The sequence below is a fragment of the Pseudorca crassidens genome, chromosome 5, assembly GCF_039906515.1.
Source record: "Pseudorca crassidens isolate mPseCra1 chromosome 5, mPseCra1.hap1, whole genome shotgun sequence".
Classification (NCBI taxonomy): domain Eukaryota; kingdom Metazoa; phylum Chordata; class Mammalia; order Artiodactyla; family Delphinidae; genus Pseudorca; species Pseudorca crassidens.
In genome coordinates, this window is record NC_090300.1 from 141,071,643 (window position 1) to 141,089,172 (window position 17,530).

The 17,530-nt window shown below is 43.5% G+C and overlaps 1 protein-coding gene across 1 annotated transcript; it reads left to right on the plus strand.

Annotated features, from left to right (window-relative positions):
• The first annotated feature begins 106 nt into the window (after positions 1–106).
• On the plus strand, positions 107–10,369 carry RIPPLY3 (ripply transcriptional repressor 3). The gene is made up of 4 exons (XM_067737305.1): positions 107–276; positions 1,105–1,171; positions 5,768–5,835; positions 9,265–10,369. The coding sequence occupies exons 1-4, from the start codon at positions 173–175 to the stop codon at positions 9,572–9,574; spliced, it is 549 nt and encodes a 182-aa protein (XP_067593406.1). The 5' UTR covers positions 107–172; the 3' UTR covers positions 9,575–10,369.
• The last annotated feature ends 7,161 nt before the right edge of the window (positions 10,370–17,530 follow it).

A 17,530-nucleotide genomic window follows, 5' to 3' on the forward strand; every position in this document is an offset into this window, starting at 1 on the left:
CTTCTCCGGTGCCCTCCCTACCCTCTCCCGGGTTTCCCGTGTCCCCTCCCCGCCCCGCCCCCGTTTTTAAACCTGGCGCCGAGAGCGCGGGTAGGTGAGCGCCCTCGCCTGAGCGGTTAAAGGCGCGGGCGGTCGCGGGCGCCGCTGGAGGGGCGCGGGCTCCGAGGGCACCATGAGACCCGAGGCAGCGGCTGGAGCCCGGGAGGCGCGGGGACGCGTCTGTCACTGCCCCGGGGACGGTCCACGGGGACCACCACCGCCGCGCGGGCCCGAGAGGTGAGGGTGTCCCCACGGCGCGTCGGTGCGGGGAGCGCAGGCAGGATGCTCCGGCCGCGCTGAGCCCCCGAAGTCAGGCGGAGCCCTGGAGCCCGACGCGACGCAGAGAAAGTTCCTTAGCCAGAGTCAGGGACGCAGAATCTTCTCGGCTCCAAAGCACAGTTCTGAAGTGCGGAGGCCCAGGAGGTGCCCGGCAATGGGTCAAAGCTTCGGTTTCTAGATCTGAAACCCACCGGGCTGGGATCGGTGAAGTCTTCGGGGCCCCCTCAGTGAACCCTGCAGGGGGTCGCGTCACGTTGACTGTCACACTCTTGGTGACATTCTTTGTTTGCCCTGTGCGTGGGACTCAGCGTTCGCTGTCACGGGCACCAGCCTTTTTTAAGGTAGTGAAGTTAAAATCAAATTAGCAGGGGAGTTGTGGAAGGGGCTGGGTGGCCAGGCAGCCAGAGAGGAGAAACACATTCCCGCTTTTTGCATCGTAAAACTCTGTAGACTCATCTCTGTGCAGTCAGAAATTAATGAGCAACAAAGTAGCCAGCTACCGCGGGGAGTCTGAATGGAAGAATCCTGCCAGGCTGGGAAGAGAAATTCCTCAAATAATGATGTGTATCATATTTGGGATTTCTCAAAAAGCCCAGTGAAGGCAGAGAACTGAGAATGTGGCAGGAGAAAAAAACGCAAATGGCACAGACTGAGAACTTGAGAGAACATTCTGGTGTGTCCAGTGACTCTTAGGCAGACATTAGAAATTATAAGAATGTTAACTCTTATGATCTAACTTTAAAAGCAGAAAATGCTGGGGTTCACTCTTGGTCCGTGTCCTTCCAGCCAAACACCATGGAGACCTTGGATCCTGACCCCCCAGGATGCTGACCCCACCGGAACTGGAAGCGAGGTAAGGTTAAGTGTGGGCACTGTAGGTATCAACGAGTTCAGCCAGGAAGTGGCACCATCCCTAAAACAAAGGGACCATGAAAGGCCTCCTCGGCCAGTCCCTCCCTTGGTCATCTAATGCAGAGGTGCCTTGGGGTCTGGGGGTAGGAGCCTGGCCAGCTAGGTGTTGATCATATCTGAGTCATATGCAGATTGGCTCTTGCTTTCTTCTCCTTTCTTGAAAAGCAAAGCCACTATGGCAGAACTGTTTCAAGGGCATTATAAGAGATTTCTTCCATGGTGGGTTTTTTCTTCTTCTTTTATTTATTTATTTTTATTTATTGGCCGCACCTCGGGGCTTGAGGGATCTCAGTTCCCTGACCAGGAATTGAACCCCTCCCATGCCACGGTGGTGAAAGTGGCGAGTCTTAACCACTGGGCCACCAGTGGAATTCCCCCATGTTGGGTTTTTTCCTGCTAACCGGCAGGTAGAAGAGAGAAGTCTGTCTCTGTCCCCCTCATCTTAGAGAAAAGCTGAGTGTGCCATTAGCCCTGGGCTGGTGCCACAGAGCAAATACGGGCAGAGCCCTGTCTCGGGTGCCCGGAAGGTGTGGTTAAAAGTCCCCACCCGCCGCCTGGCCCTTTCTGAAGCTCTCTGGGCCCTGTCTGCAAGCACTCCTGGGGTAAGTCATGTTGTCTGAGCAAACACACTCCAGCTGAGGGCTTTGTGGGTGAAGATTAATCACCACCACTACTCTTTTGTCTCCTGTATTGGTAACGAAATTGTTTTATACTTACTGGAGTAATGACTTACTTTCATAGAATTTACCTGTCCTTTGTTATATTTTAAAATATAAATTGATGACTTTTAAAATGCTGGAGTTAATTGGGCTGGGAAGGACCATTAGGTTACACCTGTGGCATTGTGCAGTTATTTTTAGTATGATAAGAAACTCAGGTTCAGACCTTTCATGCATTTTGAAATTGACTCTTTTATTAAATTAGTCTGAATAATGAGAGTTTTAATTCGGTTACTATTATTTAAAGAGTGAAGCAAATCAAATTATATTAAATTAACAAGGAATATTATTTTTTAGCGCAAATTATTGTTACATACAATATCTAAATAATGGGAAGTAATTCCTTCTTTTGCATTCAAACTTAAGTTCTTAAACATAAGATTTAAAAGGTGTTTGGGAGAAAAAATTATCCAATTTTCTTTTAAATGAAGTGTTTGTATAGCCTCTCCCTTTGCAAGAATGAAAATACAGCACACTTTCTAATGTAAGGTAGTCTTTTTTTTTTTCCTATTATTATAAGAAGGCCATTTGTGAGAAAAATGAAGATTACTCGCAGAAAAATGTTAAGCTATGACAACTTTCTGTTGATCATCAGCGAGGCACAACGGATCAAGCAGTTGCGTTCATGGATTTGTTGGGGGGCCGGGGTGGAGAGTGGGTGTTCATGGGGGCTGTAGAGCTCGCTGCCCGGCTCCCCCCTTGGCCAGCTCTTTGCAGACCCCGATCTGCCGGGCAGAGCGGTCAGCTGCGGACGACTGCAGACCCGAAGTATCGCGCTCGGTTCCCCGGAGCCCCAGCCTGGGGAGGGCAGCCCGGCGCGGGGAGGGACGGCTTCTTGCTCAGCAGCGCCCTCTGTCGACAAAGCAGGAGAACTCCTCGGCTCCTGAGCTCTGTTGTGTATTTCTTGAGAAATGTCATTGGTCGGGAATGGTGTGGGTGAGGGGTGAGGGATCACTGCCTAGTGACCTGTACCACAACTGCAGGCGAGCAGATCACAGTTAGAATACTATAGGGCTTCCCTGGTGGCGCAGTGGTTGAGGGTCCGCCTGCCGTTGCAGGGGACACGGGTTCATGCCCCGGTCCGGGAAGATCCCACATGCCGCGGAGCGGCTGGGCCCGTGAGCCATGGCCGCTGAGCCTGCGCATCGGGAGCCTGTGCTCCGCAACGGGAGAGGCCACAACAACGTGCCACAAAAAAAAAAAGAAAAAAGAAAAAAAAAAGAATACAATCTAAATTCGAGGGAAAGTCTCAAGACCCTGTGTCCTGAGCAGTAGGGTCACCCTCGCTCATTTGGTTCCCCTGGTACCACCGCTTAGGAGCTGTCTCCCTCCCGTGCCTGGGAAAAAATGAATGACGGCCCAAGCCTGCAAGGGAGATGATTTCTAGGGCATGTAAGGAACTGTGTTCTCCTGCGCGTCCTTCCATCTTCCAGGCTTCCTGCATCGTAGCTTTTTTTTTTTTTAATTTAATTTAATTTTTTTATACAGCAGGTTCTTATTACTCATGAAGTTTATACACATCAGTGTATAGATGTCAATCCCAATCTCCCAATTCATCCAACCACCACCCCCGCCCCCCTGTATCGTAGCCTTACCAGAGTCAGAGGCATGTGTGGAGAGAACACAGAGAGATCCTCACAAAAGTCTCTCTTGTATTTCTTCTTTCGCACAAACACCCCCCCCCCTTTTTTTTTTTTTCTTGGTAGAGACACTTGGAAACATGTATTCTGAGAGAATCAGAAGGTTTCGGTACAAATGCCATAAAAATGTGATGTGATACACATATCACATGTGAGCCCCGCTGTGGCTAAACAATTACCCCCCTACCTCCCCCCCCACCCCCAATGTTCGGCGGCTGCTCACTGTTCCCGGGACCCTGTCAGGAGCTTCTGTGGAGATCATGCATTGTTGGACGGCGGGGTGTTCTTGTTTGACGTCCTTTAGCTAAAGCACAGTTACGTTCTTCAACAGCTCCCTGTCAGTGTGTCCTGAGGCCCCTCCCCCCCTCCCCCAAGGAAAGCTGTCACCTCTCTGGGTGCAAAGGGAAGGTGCTGTCTGTGGCATTTTGGTTTCGTAGCTGTTCAGCCGTGTCGCACATCCCTTTAACGCAGTGTGTACCTTGTATACATTTTTGTTACCCTGAATTATCAGAGTGTGAATATTTAGACGTTTAAGTCATCAGAAAAGGACGTTTAAGGGGAGGATATTTGAGGTGTGAAGTTTTAAAATCTGTGTATGTTTGTGGGGTAAAGTTTACAGAGTTTATAAAAGTGTGCTATGTGTTTCCCAGAGTCTGGTTAGAATTAATCACTTAAAGGAAGCTATTACTCCATACTAGCCACCACTGCCTTTAGGCGTCCACCAAGGCTTGCATTGTCTATTATATCCTCTCGCATCACAGAGTGTAAAATTGCCACTGACAGCCCAGGATTGCTTATGGTGGTAGAGTGAGTCTGAGCAGTTAGAGATACCTTATAATTATGAACAGAGCTTAATACAGATGTGATTTCTTGGAGACACAAAGAGTGAACTTCATTATGGAAAAGATTTTGTTCCAAAGACCGTCATTCTTTCCCTTAGCTTACCATAGCATATTATAAAAATAAGCCTGGTAAAATTTCAAGGAGGCTTATGGTTTGAGGTCTTACATTCAGATTTTTAATCCAGTTTTTTTTTGTGTGTGTATGGTGTAAGATAGGGGCCCAGTTTCATTCTTTTGCATGTGGCTGTTCAATTTTCTCAAGACCATTTTTTGAAGAGACTGTCCTTTCCCCATTGTATATTTTTGTCTCCCTTGTCATAAATTAATTGACGATATATATGCATAAGTTTATTTCTGGGCTCACTATTCTGTTCCATTGATCTATGTGTCTGTATTTAGGCCAATACCATACTGTTTTGATTCCTATAGCTTTGTAATATAGTTTGAAATCAAGAAGTGCAATGCCTCAGGCTTCTCCTTCTTTCTCAAGATTGCTTTGGCTATTCAGGGCCCCCAGCACATGGTCTCCACCCTTTTGGATGCTACCAAATGTCCTTGGAATCTGTCTTTCCTTTCCCTTCTGGTTGGTGTTACTTGAGTTCAAACCACCTCTTGTCAGGTGCCTCCAAGCCCTTAGCTCACCAGTCTATGCTATGCACTGCTCCCAGCAGCCACCATGATCCTTAAGATACAGATCTGATGGTTGAATTCCCAGCTCAGAGTCAGTAATGGTCTTGAATCCTGTCTCCAGAATGAAACTTAGACTCAGTAGTGGGTATTCAAGTTGTTCAGTGTCTGGACTTAGCTTCCTTTAGAGCCCTTTTACCAATGCAGTCTCTCATTCATTCCACGCTGGGCTCCACCTTTCCACGCTGTGCTCTCTATTTTCCCGCCCCTCAGAATTTGATGCTCTGCTCCACTAGGAATAGGCCCAGAACTGCATACCCAAGTGCCACTGATGTCTCTGCCAAGGCCCCCATGAACGCTTTCCTGATCCTCTTCCTTGTTTAGAATAGTTAGCATCTAACTGTATGGTGCTTTGTAATGTAGTTATTTGCCTCTATGTGTGTCTTTCCTCATTAGATTTAAAATGCATGAACTGGGGGACTGTGTCCGACTCATCCTTCCACCTTGGGATCCCTCACAGGGCCCGGGATATCATGACAACAGTGAGAGGGAGAGGAGCTTATCAAATACTGTTAAGGTGTTTAAACTATCTCTAAAATTGGAACTGACACAAGTGCAGGCTACTTAGATTTTATTTTTAAAAACTTCAGGATGCTGCTTTCAGAGGCTTCTTGACTGTGTCTGTGTTTGTATGTGTCTGTCTTTATAGCTTGAGCCTGGGTGTGACCAACAAACCTTTGGATCGAAGGGGGCCTTTGGGTTTCAGCATCCTGTAAGGTAATATCTGACTTCACTGTAAGAAATGTATTGTTTCCTTTTTTTAAATTATTATTTTTATTTTTATGTAACATTTCTAAAGGTTTACAAGATATGATTTTAAAATGGATGTATTTTATGGTTCTTATGTTAATTGATACAAACATAGCAAAATACCTATGTGTATAAATTATTTGGCCAGTATCCACTCACTTCATACCTTTAAGAAAGAGAATATAAGCTCATTTGCAATCATAATAACTAACTAGTTAATAACATAAAGCAAGCTAAAATAATTTTTAAAGAATGTTGACCTGAAAAAGTGTAATGATTCTCAGTGTAGGCGTTCCTATGTGGGACAAATTAATGTGTGAATTACAATACAGTTTAAAAGTACACATGCGGGGCTTCCCTGGTGGTGCAGTGGTTGAGAGGCCACCTGCCGATGCAGGGGACACGGGTTCGTGCCCCGGTCCGGGAGGATCCCACATGCCGCGGAGCGGTTGGGCCCGTGAGCCATGGCCACTGAGCCTGCGTGTCCGGAGACTGTGCTCCACAACGGGAGAGGCCACAACACTGAGAAGCCCGCACACCGCAAAAAAAAAAAAAAAAAAAAGTACACATGCGTATAATTATCCTCTAAAGATAATTTATAATTTTTGAAGATAAATCTATGACATTTCAGAATAATGTTTTTCAGTCCATAATCTTGAAAAAACGATTAAGGCTACCTTCCACATAAGGCGCCCTCTGCCGGACTATATTATTTCCTTTAAATATAAGCATTAATACACTTCAGTGTCTTCAAGTGTATACATTTTCAAAAAATGGAAAATAATTCAGTATATTCTCCAACATTATTTAGTTATGATTATCCTTCAAGGATATTTTGTTGGATTTCTAGAATCTATTCATTCATTCAGTGTTTCATTTGCAAGTTGGAATTGGCCTCTTTTCTTTATACTTGTTTATACCTCTTTTTTATACCATATTCTGCCTTGTGTTAAATGTAATTGCATATGAATTATATACGCATATCAGCTTATTTACTTAGATATTTAGGTATATTTCTATTTTTCTCCCAGGATATAAGTTAATGTACTGCCTAGTGCAAAGTAGACCCCCTAAATGTAGATGTGAAGTAAATGAGGGACTGGATGGATACTGTACCACGGTTGGATCTTCTGGCCTCTGAGTAGTTCTTTCATGGTCCTGGTCTTGGCGGTGATCAGGACCCTCACTGCTGTATCCCTCTTTTTTGTTTGTTTCTTGGCCACGCCGCTTGGTTCCCTGACCAGGGATTGAAATTGTATCCCCTGCACTGGAAGTGCGGAATCCTAACCACTGGACCACCAGGGAATTCCCTATATCCCTCTTACATTTCATGCATTTTGGGCAAGTGGTTCATGCACTGGACTTTTATCTGTTTCTCTATGTCTGTTTCTCTCCTATCTCTCTCAGCCTGTCTCCTTCCAGGTGTCATTTCCTTCACCAAAATAAACCTAGCCTACGCTGTCACCTCTCATCAGAGTATTTTTCCCCTGGTTGTCCTGGAAGACTAGAAGCTTTAATAAGACTCAAGGATACTAATTGCCAGAGATGAAAATTAGAGCCCCTCAAACTGATCAAAGGGTGATTTTTGGAAAAAGGAAGTTTTCCTAGTGTTTCACATCTGTGGTCTTCAATCCTCATGAAATCACTGGGGAAGCTTTACAAATGCAGGAGGGAGGTGGGGCGGGGCGATTCCCCTGGGGGTGCTGGGGAAAAGCGCGGGTATCTGTATTTTTACAGGCTTCCCAGGTGACCCCAGTGTGGGCTGGGGTTGGGAGCCACCCCCTCCTTCATGCCCCATGAGCCTTCACCTTCACACCTGCCCCTGGGCCTGCCTCACAGACTCTGCTGTGCCCTGACTTTTGATTCATTGAAAATGCAGTGACTGGTGATGTGTGATCTGCATCTGTGTAACCGTGCGTTGCGGGCTGAATACATAACTTTATCTTTATTACAAAATTTTATCTTTTTATACACAAAAATGGGGGGAATGATATAGTGAACCCCCATGCGCATCACCAGCCTCAATAATTATCAGTGTTCTCAGGATCTGATCGTGCTTATCATCTCTCCCAAAGATTTGTTGTTAGAATAGTTTAAAGCAAATCCCAGACATCCTACACACTCACTTGTAAATACCTCAGCATGACACCTAATTTTTAACAGGCCAACCACTAAACTATGCTGTCCTGGATTTACATAGATGTGCATTCTCTCTGTTGCAGAGTTTCTCAGTCTCGGCACTACTGACACTTTGGACTGGCTAATTTTAAAAAATTGAGATATAGTTGACTGGGGTGGATAATTCTTTGTTGTGGGGCTGTCCTGGGCCTTGTGAGGTGTTTAGCAGCATCCCTGGCTTCTACACACTAAATGACAGTAGCTGCCCTTCAGTTGGGATAACTAAAGTTGACTCCAAACATTGCTGAAGGTCCCCTGGGGGTTGAGAACCATCAACTATTGGAAATCTTAGAAAGTTAAAAATCGCCCTACATTATTTATAGTAAGGTGTTTTCTCTCCCTTTTCTCCTCCGTCCAAAAAGGGGGGAATTGAAATCAGCTTTGCAAACAAGCAATGATCGATAGGTAATCCCTCTCAGTTCCTTTATGAGACCACAGGGGAAAATGCAAACGATTAGTAAGTCAAAGCTACAAGAAGAGATTATGGGGACAGTGGGACATTTAAAATACTTTCCATGTATAACTGGAATCCTAAATTCACAAAACCTGGATGTAGAGGTTCCAAATTCTATATATTCCTTTTCTTCCTTCTTTCCTTCCCTTCCCTCCCCCCGCCCCCCTGCTCTCTTTCTCCCTCTCCCTCTCTCTCTTCTAGAAAAATTGCCAGGGTTGCCATTTTCTATTCTGCCAAAGTGAGGGATGCACCCCTACAGGCGACATTTACTATGGCAACATTCAGAAAGATTAGCCACTTCTCTAGACCAGGGTTTCAGGGTCAAGTTTCCTCCAAAGTCATGACATTCCCTCTGTTGGGGGGGGGGGTCGGAGGGGAGTGAGGCATCCCCTGAATAGGACATATATTATCCAGGATGAATCAGGTCCTTTGTTCGATCAGAGAGAGCCTCTTAACTTTGGAACTCAATGTTTTACTACCCTTTTACCTTTGTGGAAGCACACCCTTCTCCCTGTGTTGGTCTAAATTGATCTGCTCACCCAGATTACAGCTCAATTCCGACCTAGTGTGGGGTTCACTACCAGGTCCCCCCATCTGCCCACAGTTTTGTGTTCTGGTGACTTAAAAAACCCCACTGTGCACAGTGAAGGCAAAATCAGGAGGGAAGATTGGGGCTTAGCTGCTTCTAGGGAAAAGGATCCTCTAGATGCAGTTTAAGACTGTTTTCAGGTTGATTAATGATGTATTTGTTTCTTAAATATTAGACTTTATTTACCCATTTCTAAGCGTCAAGAGTATCTGCAGAGTTCCGGGGAGAAGGTGCTGGCCAGCTTCCCCGTGCAAGCCACCATTCACTTCTACAACGATGAGTCCAATTCAGACGAGGAGCATGAACAAGAGGTCCCGCCCTCCGACCTGCAGCGCCAGGAGGCGCAGGACAGCCCGGGAGGAAAGGGCAGAGACCGGCTGACAAACCCAGGATGGCGCCCCGGAGGCTGCGGTGGCCTCGGTGGTAAGGGTCCGCTCCCCTACCCTGACTCTCTGGAGGATGCTGCGTGCCCCTCATCCAAGTAGTCTGTCTCTCCTGCACCAGACCCACCTCACACGTGCCCTGGGGACAACCCTTGGGGACAGCCGCGCCAGGACACCTTGCGTTTCAACACACTTTGCATGTACGAGGACTTGACTTTCTTTGGCCAGCACCCCGCTCGTGGCGAGGGCTCAGCTTGTACTCATCCCTTCTCCTAGTGATTCTCTGTGCCTCATTTGTACCTTTGAGAAAGGATTCTAGGTCCAAGAGGTTTGCATCCACATGGATTGCTATCAGGAGGGGCCAACTTTCAGAGCACGTTCGGCAATGTCACTGTGCTGATCAAACGACAAATTATTCCATATCGATTAATAACCCACCCTCGCCTCTCACTTAACCTGAGACCCTTTATTTGGATTTTTCCACTTTTGTAAAAATGATCCAGATATTGTCCGAGCCCAATGTGGTTGCTTAGTGACATTCTGAAAAAAAAGTTCATTTATAAAAAACAAACACACTGAATAATTTCCATAAAAGTAACAAAAATAAAAAGATAAGGATCTGTGGGGGGAACCATTCTGGATAAAAACATATATGATGCTTGTCTAAGCACTGTGTGTATGGATAGAGAGACGAGCTTTAACTCTTAGCTGGGGACCACTTTGGGCTTATTACTTGACTAGAGTAACACTGTTTTCAATCAAAGTACCAAATGTAATATCATTTTCAGCTTTTTATATTTTGATGACCAAATGAGTGTATTTGTCAAGGTTTTTTACTTAACTATTTTGCATGTTGTTGTCTTCCCAGTTTCTACTTGAAATAAATATTTTGAGAGACAAAAATCGTTTGATAATCATCTTTTTTGTTTGACATTTTAGATTCAATTAGTGCCTCCTTTAAAGTTTTTAAAAGTTTGTTAGGATTTTTCTATACTTAACTCTTTATATTTCTGTTTTTTTAAGAATGTAGAAAAAGTATAAAAATGAAAGCAAAATGGCCTATAAGCTCAATGCTCTGAAAAATCCATTGATATTAAAAAATAGGAGGGGAACTTCCCTGGTGGTCCAGGGGTTAAGAATCCACCTTCCAATGCAGGGGGCCCAGGTTGGATCCTTGGTCAGGGAACTACAGTCCCACATGCCCTGGGGCAACTAAGCCCAGGAGCCACAACTACTGAGCCCAAGCACTGCAACGAAAGATCCTGCGTGCTGCAACTAACACCTGGCACAGCCAAAAATAAATAAATAAATATTTTTTTAAAAAATAGGAGAGAATTCCCTGGCGGTCCAGTGGTTAGGAGTCAGCGCTTTCACTGCCAAGGGCATGGATTCAATTCCTGATTGGGGAACTAAGAGCCCACAAGCTGCGCACCATGGCCAGAAAATAAAATAAAATAAAATAAAAAATAGGAGTAATACATGCAAATATTCCAACAACCCAAACATTATAGAAAAGTATTGATATGTGTTGCAAAGTAGCCCTCTCCTGTCTTCCCCTTTCTCTGTCCAAAGGTAGCCGATATCAATATATTTTTTAAAATATTTATTTACTATTTTTTAAAAAATAAATTTATTTATTATTTATTTTTGGCTGTGTTGGGTCTTTGTTGCTGCACACGGGCTTTCTCTAGTTGCGGCGAGTGGGGGCTACTCTTCGTTGCAGTGTGTGGGCTCCTCATTGCTGTGGCTTCTCTTGTTGTGGAGCACAGGCTCTAGGCGTGCAGGCTTCAGTAGTTGTGGCACGTGGGCTTCAGTAGTTGTGGCGCACGAGCTTAGTTGCTCTGCGGCATGTGGGACCTTCCCGGACCGGGGCTCGAACCCGTGTCCCCTGCATCGGCAGGTGGATTCTTAACCACTGTGCCACCAGGGAAGTCCCTAAAAATATTTACTTATTTGGTCGTGTCGGGTCTTAGTTGTGGCATGTGGGATCTAGTTCCCTGACCAGGGATCAAAGTCGGGCCCCCATGTATTGGGAGCGCGGAGTCTTATCTCCTGCACCACCAGGGAAGTCCCTCAATTATTTTTATTATTATTATTGCTCTATCCCTTAAAAAATACTTTTTAGAATTTTTTCTTTTAACATTTTTTTCTTTAAAAGTTTTTTCAGATGTAGAAAACAAACTTATGGGGACTTCCCTGGTGGCGCAGTGGTTAAGAATCTGCCTACCAGTGCAGGGGACACAGGTTAGAGCTCTGGTCCAGGAAGATCCCACATGCCGTGGAGCAGCTAAGCCCGTGCGCCACAACTACTGAGCCCGACTACCTAGAGCCTGTGCTCTGCAACAAGAGAAGCCACTGCAGTGAGAAGCCCGTGCACCACAACAAAGAGGAGCCCCTGCTCGCCGCAACTAGAGAAAGCCAGCTCGCAGCAACGAAGACCCAATGCAGCCAAAAATTAAAAAAAAAAACCCAAACTCCAAACTTATGGTTACCAAATGAGTAAAGGCAGAGAGATAAATTAGGGGGTTGGGATTAACATATTCACACTACTATATATAAAATAGATAACCAACAAGGACCTACTGTATGGGTCAGGGAACTCTACTCAATATTTTGTAATAACCTATAAGGGAAAAGAATCTAAAAAAGAATGTATGTATGTATATATATATATATATAAAATCATTTGCTGTGCACCTGAAAATAACACATTGTAAATCACTATAGTTCAACTAAAAAAGAAAGAGAGAAAGAGAAAGAAAGGAAGGAAGGAAGGAAAGAAGGAAGGAAGGAGGGAGGGAAGTTATTTGTTCTTCATCCAGGTGTCCATGACTTGGACAGTAGGAGATGTCATCCATTTGACACATTACAGTGAACTTAAAGGAAAGGGATTGATCAATAAGTTTATTTGCATATAATTAACTGAGTAAAATTCCCATTTGAGCAAAAAAATTCTTTGTTTTTCTTTTAAAAATGTTTTTATTGTTTAGTTGTATTCTTTCATTTATTGTTCAAAGTACCTTTTTCCAAACTTAAAAGCAACTCTTACTGGGCCTGTTTCAGAAAGGATTTAAGATGGCCTCCTCTTTTGCTGGATTTTTAACAAAAACGCTAGAAGCCTTACTCTCCCTTCCTGTGATGCTTGGGATGGACCTTAAGTCATCGCATTTGGCTTTGTTTTGTTTTCTTAATAAATCAGTTCTAATGGGAAAAAAGATCTGGCCCAGTCACCAGTTTACCATGAAGAAACCAAACCTTGCCCGCACGCTGATGGCACCAGAATTTTAAATGTGCTGCGTGGTAGACTTTCCTTAAATTACTTAGAATGTGGCCAGCTTAATGCAAATAAGGAAAATGAGACCTTTTAGGCACGGTGGTGACGGCATCACAGGTCCTGTGAGAGAGGCATTTGTGACGTGGGAGACGGTGCACGAGGGGCTCCTGTGTTCTTGCTGGTGACTGTGGTGACGTGGGTCCGCTGTGTAAGGGCTCAAACCTGAGCGAGCTCCACATTTTTGATCACGTATCCCTATCATTGAAAAAATATTGAGGCAGGGGAGATAAATTAGGAGTTTGGGATTAACATATACACATTGCTATATATAAAATAGGTAAACAACAAGGACCTACTGTATAGCACTATACTCAATATCTTTTTTTTAATATGTGTATTTCTATATTTATTTACTTTTGGCTGCGTTGGGTCTTGCTGCACTGGCTTTCTCTCTAGTTGTGGCAAGCGGGGGCTACTCTTTTTTGTTGTTGGGGGCAGGAGTTTCTTAATTAATTTATTTATTTTTGCTGCGTTGGGTCTTCGTTTCTGTGCAAGGGCTTTCTCTAGTTGTGGCAAGCGGGGGCCACTCTTCATCGCGGTGCGCGGGCCTCTCACTATCGCGGTCTCTCTTGTTGCGGAGCACAGGCTCCAGACACGCAAGCTCAGTAGTTGTGGCTCACGGGCCTAGTTGCTCCACGGCATGTGGGATCCTCCCAGACCAGGGCTCGAACCCGTGTCCCCTGCATTAGCAGGCAGATTCTCAACCACTGCACCACCAGGGAAGCCCCGGGGGCTACTCTTCGTTGTGGTGTGTGGGCTTCTCATTGCGGTGGCTTCTCTTGCTGCGGAGCACGGGCTCTAGGCACGTGGGCTTCAGTAGTTGTAGCACATGGGTTCAGTAGTTGTGGCTTGCAGACTCTAGAGCTCAGGCTCAGTAGTTGTGGCGCATGGGCTTAGTCGCTCTACAGCATGTGGGATCTTCCTGGACCAGGGCTCGAACCGGTGTCCCCTGCATTAGCAGGCGGATTCTTAACCACTGCGCCACCAGGGAAGACCCTATACTCAGTATCTTGTAATAACCTATAATGGAAAAGAATCTGCAAAAGAAATATATATCTATATCTATGTATCTATATCTGAATCACTTTGCTCTACACCTGAAACTAACACATTGTAAGTTAACTGTACTTCAATGAAAAAGTTAAAATATACAAAATATAAGAACAAGGACTAAAAGCAAAAACAAAAAAACTTGAGCCTGCACCTGAACATGTATTCACTTATAAACTCTACCTTATGTTGAGTCATTTGAAATTGCTGATGTTCCATTGTTCTGACCTACAAAAATAGCAATTTCATATGATCACATACTATCCGACTAATAGTTTTACACATTGTTAAGATATACACACTACATATTTTAAAGGATAATACACATATCAAATAATCATTGTAAACATAATTTTAATTAATTTTAAGTATTTTTACTCTCATGTATTTATTATATATTAAATATAATTTAATATTTAATTTATCTCACAGAGAAGCATAGAGTCACATGAAAGAGACACATCATGCACTTAATAAATCACAGTATTTGTTTTCAGTCCCATCCGCCTATTTTGCAGAAGATTTTGTTGCAGTTTGATGAGTAAATTTCCATGATCCTTTTTGTCAATTTGTTGTTTTTTGAACCAACAGATGTTGCATTTCGTATTTTTATTTGGCTACATAATATATTTATGTTTTAGCCACTTCTGGGAAGATTTTAAAACATTTTATTTATTTATTTTTAGAAGTTTATTTACTTATTTATTTGTTTTTGGCTGTGTTGGGTCTTCGTTGCTGCGCGCGGGCTTTCTCTAGTTGCGGCCATTGGGGGCAACTCTTTGTTTCGGTGCGCGGGCTTCTCATTGCGGTGGCTTCTCTTGTGGAGCATGGGCTCTAGACACGCGGGCTTCAGTAGTTGTGGCATGCAGGTTCAGTAGTTGTGGCTCGCTGGCTCTAGAGCACAGGCTCAGTAGTTGTGGCACAAGGGCTTAGTTGCTCCGTGGCATGTGGGATCTTCCTGGACCAGAGCTCGAACCCGTGTCCCCTGCATTGGCAGGTAGATTCTTAACGATTGTGCCACCAGGGAAGTCGTAAAACATTTTAAATGTTTTTGTTTTTTTGTCTGAAGGCATACAGACTTGGTGGGGTTTTTTAAAAGCAACATCAATTTCAGCAGAAAACTCACCTAACGGTAGAAACAATTCCAAACACCTATTTTCACAAGGCTCTTCTTCACAGCATGAGTTTCTTTTGATTTAACCCTTTTTCACTCATTTTTAAGAATATCATCTGTGAGGACTTCCCTGGTGGTCCAGTGGTTAATTAAGACTCTGCACTTCCAATGCATGGGGCGCGGGTTCCATCCCATCCCTGGTCCAGGAACTAACATTCCACATGCTGCCTGGTGAGGCCAAAAAAAACACAATCTCTGCATCAAAGAAACAACTCTTTTTTTGTGTTTGTCTTGTTAAAATATTTGCTAACTGGCATATTTCTAACAATCAGTTAGCCTACAAAAAGGTCAGAAAAACGTAAAAATCTTTTCAGTTTGACAGTCCAGTGCTTTGCCAAAAAGATAGCTGCTAACTTCTGTTTAGTTTGAAATACTGTTGGGGTCACTCCTCATATGATGACAAAGGCTTGCAAAAGTTCCCTATTTGAAAGTTCTTGTTTTTATAAAATTAACTGCACTGTCTAACCTTTCTGGAGTCAGGAGGCTACCACTGGCTTATGTACATCTTAAAGCAAACCAGAGGAGAGAGAGAAGATTGCTCTACAAAAGTCTTTATTTTCCTTTCACACGGGCCTGATCAGGGAATTTCTCTTTTTTTATTACTTTTTTTTGGCCACGCCCTGCGGCTTATGGGATCTTAGTTCCCCGACCAGGGATGGAACCTGGGCCATGGCAGTGAAAGCTCCAAATCCTAACCACTGGACCACCAGGAAATTCCCAGGGAATTTCCCTTTAAGAACCTGAATGTCTGGCAACACTTGCCTGAGTTCCCATGTGGAACCAATCAGCTGGTGTTGAGTCACAACTGCCCCAGTTGAACAACCTTGTCCTCTTCAATTCTCCACAGTCTCCACTGTTCCCTATTGGACACACTCTCGTTTTCCATTTATTATTTACAAAAAAAAAAAAAATCCCTATGATTGCTTTTTTGTTTGATTTTTGGCTTTGTTGGGTCTTCGTTGCCGCGCGTGGGCTTTTTCTAGTTGAGGTGAGCAGGGTCTACTCTTCATTGCGGTGCACAGGCTTCTCATTGCGGTGGCTTCTCTTGTTGCAGAGCAGGGGGCTCTCGGAGAGCGGGCTTCAGTAGTTGTGGCACATGGGCTCAGCAGCTGTGGCTCGGGGGTTTTTGTTTGAGCAGTTTATTTTTATCACCTTTTTTCCTGTGATAGGAAGATGATATATCTAAATAAGAGAAAAAGTACCTTGTACAGAAATATCAGAGGGAGAATTTTCTACTTTCCTGCAGGGCATGAGTCATGTCTGCATGACTCATTTCTGAAGAATTACTTGTGAAAGACCAATGCATAAATAGGTGATTTTTCATGATGATTATGAAAATGATGGATGTTTATAAAAATAATTTGGCTGAGAGGTTGCTGGGCAAGTCTAAAATACAGTATTATTTTAATATTCTATTATATCATTATATGGTAATCCTTACAAGCAGATTTTATTTTATAGTTTTAGATATTTCAAAAAGATGCTCAATGTCATTAGTCATTACAGAAATGCAGATTAAAACCACAATGAGATACTGTCATGTACCTATTAGAAGGATTAAAATTTTTTAAAAATTGAACTATAGTTGATTTACAATATCATGCTAGTTTTAGGTGTACAGCAAAGTGATTCAGTTATCTCTCTCTCTCTATATATGTATGTATTCTTTTTCAGATTCTTTTCCATTATACATATTATAAGATATTGAATATAGTTCCCTGCATTGTCCAGTAGGTCTTTGTTGGTTATCTATTTTATATATAGTAGTTTGTATTTGTTAATCCCATACTCCTAATTTTTCCCATCCCCCCTTCCCCTTTGATAACCGTAAATTTGTTTTCTATGTCTGAGTCTGTTTCTGTTTCGTAAATAAGTTCATTTGTATTATTTTTTAGATTCCACATATGAGTGTATCATATAATACTTGTCTTTCTCTGTTTTACTTCACTTAGTATGATAATCTCTAGGTCCATCCATGTTGCTGCAAATGGCAATATGTCATTCTTTCTTATGGCTGAGTAATATTCCATTGTATGTATATATACCACACCTTCTTTATCCATTCCTCCCTTGATGGACACTTAGGTTGCTTCCATTGCTTAGCTTTTTTTTTTTTCATTGCTTATCTTTTTACAATAGCTTTACGATAGCTATTTTTACAATAGCTTCTTAGCTATTGTAAATAGTGCTGCTGTGAACACTGAGGTGCACGTATCTTTTCAAATTAGACTTTTCATCTTTTCTGGATATATGCCCAGGAGTGGAATTGCTGGATCATGTGGTAACTCTATTTTTAGTTTTTTAAGGAACCTGCATACTATTCTCCATAGTGGCTGCACCAATTTACATTCCCATCAACAGTGTAGGACGGTTTCCTTTCCTCCACACCCTCTCCAGCATTTATTATTTGTAGACTTCGATGATGTTCAAGAATGGTTACAATTTTTAAAAGACAGATAATAACAAATGTTGCCAGGGATGTGGAGAAACTGGAACCCTC

Coding starts and splice junctions, on each gene's coding strand:
- RIPPLY3 (XM_067737305.1), top strand. CDS start 173: ATGAGACCCGAGGCAGCGGCTGGAGCCCGGGAGGCGCGGGGACGCGTC. Junction 277..1,104: donor CCGCCGCGCGGGCCCGAGAG/GTGAGGGTGTCC, acceptor GTGTCCTTCCAG/CCAAACACCATGGAGACCTT. Junction 5,836..9,264: donor GGGTTTCAGCATCCTGTAAG/GTAATATCTGAC, acceptor CTTAAATATTAG/ACTTTATTTACCCATTTCTA.